This window comes from Calliphora vicina, chromosome 4 (genome assembly GCF_958450345.1).
Source record: "Calliphora vicina chromosome 4, idCalVici1.1, whole genome shotgun sequence".
In the NCBI taxonomy this organism is placed as follows: domain Eukaryota; kingdom Metazoa; phylum Arthropoda; class Insecta; order Diptera; family Calliphoridae; genus Calliphora; species Calliphora vicina.
This window is the reverse complement of record NC_088783.1, coordinates 85,294,745-85,299,092: the sequence shown is the minus strand read 5'-3', so window position 1 is coordinate 85,299,092 and position 4,348 is coordinate 85,294,745. Positions and strand designations below refer to the sequence as shown.

General features: G+C 33.9%; 1 protein-coding gene across 1 annotated transcript; it reads left to right on the top strand.

The window, feature by feature from the left end:
• Positions 1 to 1,504: 1,504 nt before the first annotated feature.
• On the top strand, positions 1,505 to 2,908 carry LOC135958534 (uncharacterized). Its single transcript, XM_065509436.1, has 2 exons — positions 1,505 to 2,707; positions 2,769 to 2,908. The coding sequence occupies exons 1-2, from the start codon at positions 1,505 to 1,507 to the stop codon at positions 2,778 to 2,780; spliced, it is 1,215 nt and encodes a 404-aa protein (XP_065365508.1). The 3' UTR covers positions 2,781 to 2,908.
• Positions 2,909 to 4,348: the final 1,440 nt, after the last annotated feature.

Sequence of the window (4,348 nt, the reverse complement as noted above, 5' to 3'; positions counted from 1 at the left end):
AAAGTATAGGTCGCAATTTTGAAGATATTTCGATAAAATTTGGTACATACAATTATTTCGGCCCAAGGACGAAGCCCATTGAAACTGTCTGAAATCGGCATATTATTACGTCAAATGTCTCTCCATATAAGTTTTATATATACGGAAATCATGTCACCTAATTTTATGTAGATCGGTCCATAATTAGTCATACACTGTAGAATATAATCAGTATTTATTTTATTTTTTAGAAGGAGGACATAAAGGAAGCAGTGTCACCATTAGTAATGCTATTTAAAATTTCACATACAGGAACTCCGACAATTGACGCCAATATTTTGCCACATTTAAACATGGAATCTTTTATATGTACATTAGAGGGAAAATCAGTTGCATCGAAAAAAATGTTTGTTAAAATTTTGAAGAGTGTCGGGTGGAATATTGTGACACTAGTGAAAAGTTAAGTGCTGAAAATTTTAGCCAAATCGGGCAACGATTTCTGGACGCGCATCGAGGTCAAAGTTCAGATATATGCAAAATTTTACTATTTATATGGAATAAATAGGTGAAACTCGTTAACTTTCAGCATTGTTTTCTAGAAATATGTAGATTTATTTATATTAGTGAATATTAGATTAAAAATTTTTTTTGGAAATTGACCCTGTATCTCCTTTGGGTCAAAATGACCCAAAAACTGTATTATCGCCAAAATTCGGGAAAACTGCAAATTTTTCAGTTTTTGTAAAAATTTTGCTACTAAATAAATATTTTTGCAATTGTATGCAAAAGAATCGAAATGTGTACGTCATTATCGTTGTAATGAGCTATAAATGGCAAAATTTGGTTAAAAAATTTTAAAGTTATTACAAATTCGCCAAACCACGTGTCTCAGGCCACTTGAACAAGAAATTTAGGAAAAAAATTAACATATTGTAGGCTGTTAGTTATTTAGTTATTAAGTTAGTCATCATTAAGTTCTATCTATTTATATTATTTATACATTATATACATATTAGTTGTAAGTATTTTCATAAAATGTAATCACTATTTATTTTGCTAAGTGTAAACATAGATTAATTGTATTATTCATATGTTATAATGAACATGAGAAGGATAAACATAGATCATAGGGATAAGTAAATGTATGTAAAAGAGACCTAAATAGAACATAAGAAAACATGTAAACCATAAGGATTGAAATAAAGAGACAGTCGATAGAGAACTATCAAAGACTAAAGATCAGAAGTGGTTGATTTCACGCTACAAAAAAAATAAAAGTTTTAATTTTTATATTTTCATATACACGGAGACACATACATATGTACATACATATATGTCGACCATCGACATTAAAAAAATATTGCTGAAAAATTTAAAAGCGTGGTGTCAAAAGAACGGGATAGAATCTAGTGGCACAAAAAACGTAATTGTAGCTAGAATTCAAAATAACACGGAAATTTTTGATAAATGCATAAGGGATCTGTGTGTGGCTGAAGAATTACAACAAAACACAGTTTCACAGAATATGTCCCAACAGAACAGCGAAGTTTTATTTGATGAAAATATGAACAGCAACGACGATGATACAAGTAGCAGCAGAGACGGCGCGGCTGGTTATGTTACAAAACAACAACAACAATGTAAAGAAGTTATACATAAAAATGAGGAAAACGGTAAAGAAGCTACAAACGAAATGCTACAACAACAACGTAAAGAAGACGGTAGAAACGACAACAAAGTAGAGCCAGACAAAGTTAAAAATGTAGAGGACACAGTGGATAAGCTAAATGAAAGTAAAAATGTGGAGAATACAGAGAATGCATCGAAAAATGTAACGGATAAACAACGTGAAGAAATAGAGACACTAACACGGCAAATAGAAGTTCTAAGGAAAAGAAAACAACTATTAGAACTTCAAAATGAATTGGCAAAGTGCGAAATAAATGAAAACAAATGCACAAATAACAGGGTGGTGACTCGTGATGTGTCATTTGATACACTAAGGGAATTCCTGCCAGTATTTGACGGAGATAATAATTTTGAAATCTGGTTGTGTTTACTAGAAAATGTACGAAACAATTACGTAGTGGGTGATGACATGTTGCGTGCTTTGATATGTAACAAATTAAAAGGCAGGGCACAAGAATGGCTTTATACGAACCCAGTACATATGAGCGAAACTTTAGATGATTTTTTACAAGAAATGAAAAATATGTTTGGCATGAAGGAGTCAAAATTAAATGTTCGTTACAAGATGCAAAATCGTGTTTGGCAAAAAGGTGAACGTTTCGATACTTATTATAATGAAAAACTGCTTTTAGCTAATAGCTTAAAAATCGACGAAGATGAATTCATTGAATATATAATCGAAGGCATTCCTGATGTTAATCTACGAAATACGGCAAAACTACGTTGCTTTACTACTAAAAATGAAATCTTACAAGCTTTTCGAAATGTTGAGCTGATAACAAATACAACATTACAACAATCAAGTGGGCGTTCAAGTGCAACAAATAATTTTGCGGCTAAAAGTGGTAAGGTGACAGAACAGCCACCGAAACGAGACATCAAATGTTACAACTGCAACAGCAAGGGACATATAGCAAGCGATTGCCGTAAACCTAAACGTGAAGACGGTGCTTGTTTTGCGTGTGCTGGATTCGGACATCAAGCCAAGGATTGCGAGTTATATAGGAAAACTGAGAGGAAGAACGAGCAAAATGATTATGTAAGCTATTTAAATGTTAGATTTTTAACAAATTGTAATAAAAATGTATCAATGTTTGTAGAATGTCTCATAGATTCTGGCAGCCCCATCAGTTTCATAAGGCGGTCAAATGTTCCAATCGCTGTAGAAATTTTTGAAAGCGGAAAGAAAACTTACTTTGGTATAAATAAAAGTGAATTGAAAATTAATGGAATTATAGAATGTTTAGTTTTGTTTGCGAATAAAAATATTGTAACGAAATTAATGGTTGTTGATGATGAATCTATGGGATATCCTATTGTTTTAGGTAGAGATTTTTTACGGCAAAGTGGTACAAAACTTGTAAGGTGATGATACGTGTATAAAAAGTATTGCTAATTTGACAAGTGAGGAAAACTGTGTAGGTGGTTCGAGAGTAGATGGCGCGTATGATGGGCCTGGTTTATCGCAGACGAGTAGGAAGATTGAAAGGGCACAACATACGTTAATGAACATAGCGGGTACTGACAATATAGGCGAGAACGGAGACAGTGACAATTTTGAAGTTCAGATGTTATTAATTGAGTGCGAAGAGGGAAAAGTAGAATATAACGTGGGGGAACAGCTGACATTTGAACAAAAGAAGTATTTTGAAAAATTGTTTAAGGAATCGTATTTGGATCCGGAACGACCGGATGAACCTATAATAAAATGTGAAATGCGATTAATAATAGATGACCAGAAGGTATTTAATTATTCACCCAGGAGACTTTCATATTCGGAAAGGGAAAGGTTACAGATAATATTGGATGAGTACTTAGCAAAGGGTTTTATACGTCCAAGTGAGTCTGAATATGCCTCACCTATAGTGTTGGTAAAGAAGAAAACGGGTGAGCTAAGGATGTGTGTTGACTTTAGGCAACTTAATAAGGTCACGACAAAGACGAAGTTTCCGATTCCTTTGATAGATAATTTGTTGGACAAGTTAGTTAACAAGAGTATATTTTCGAAAATGGATCTAAGAAACGGTTATTATCATGTTTATATGCACGAGGAATCGGTAAAATATACGTCATTTACAACACCGTTAGGTCAATTTGAGTTTCTTAGGATGCCCTTTGGACTGACCAATGCACCGTTTACGTTTCAGCGGTTTATAAATAGGATATTTAGTGATATGGTACAGGACGGAAGGGTGGTTATTTATCTTGATGATATAATGGTGGCGACGCAGGATGTACAGGAACACTTGGAGATACTAAAGGAGGTTTTTAGAAGATTAGTGGATAATAAGTTGGAGCTAAGGTTGGACAAATGTAGTTTTTTTCAAACTGAGGTCAAATATTTAGGGTATATGATATCGAAGGAGGGCATTAGAGCGGACAATGATGGGATTAGAGCGATTTTAGATTTTCCAATACCGAAAAAGGTGCAAGAAGTGCAGAGTTTCTTAGGGATGTGTTCGTACTTCCGTAGATTTATCAAGGATTTTTCGGTTATAGCAAAGCCACTTCACGACTTGACAAAAAAGGAAAAAACGTTTAGCATGGAGTCGTATGCACTGGAGGCTTTTGACACATTAAAAAGGAAAATGATAGCAGCGCCTATATTGGCGCTGTATGATCCAAAAGATGAGACGGAACTACATTGTGACGCAAGTTCGATAGGTTTTGGTGCGATATT

Excerpts from the sequence above, each read along its gene's own strand:
- LOC135958534 (XM_065509436.1), top strand. The coding sequence starts at position 1,505 with ATGTCCCAACAGAACAGCGAAGTTTTATTTGATGAAAATATGAACAGC.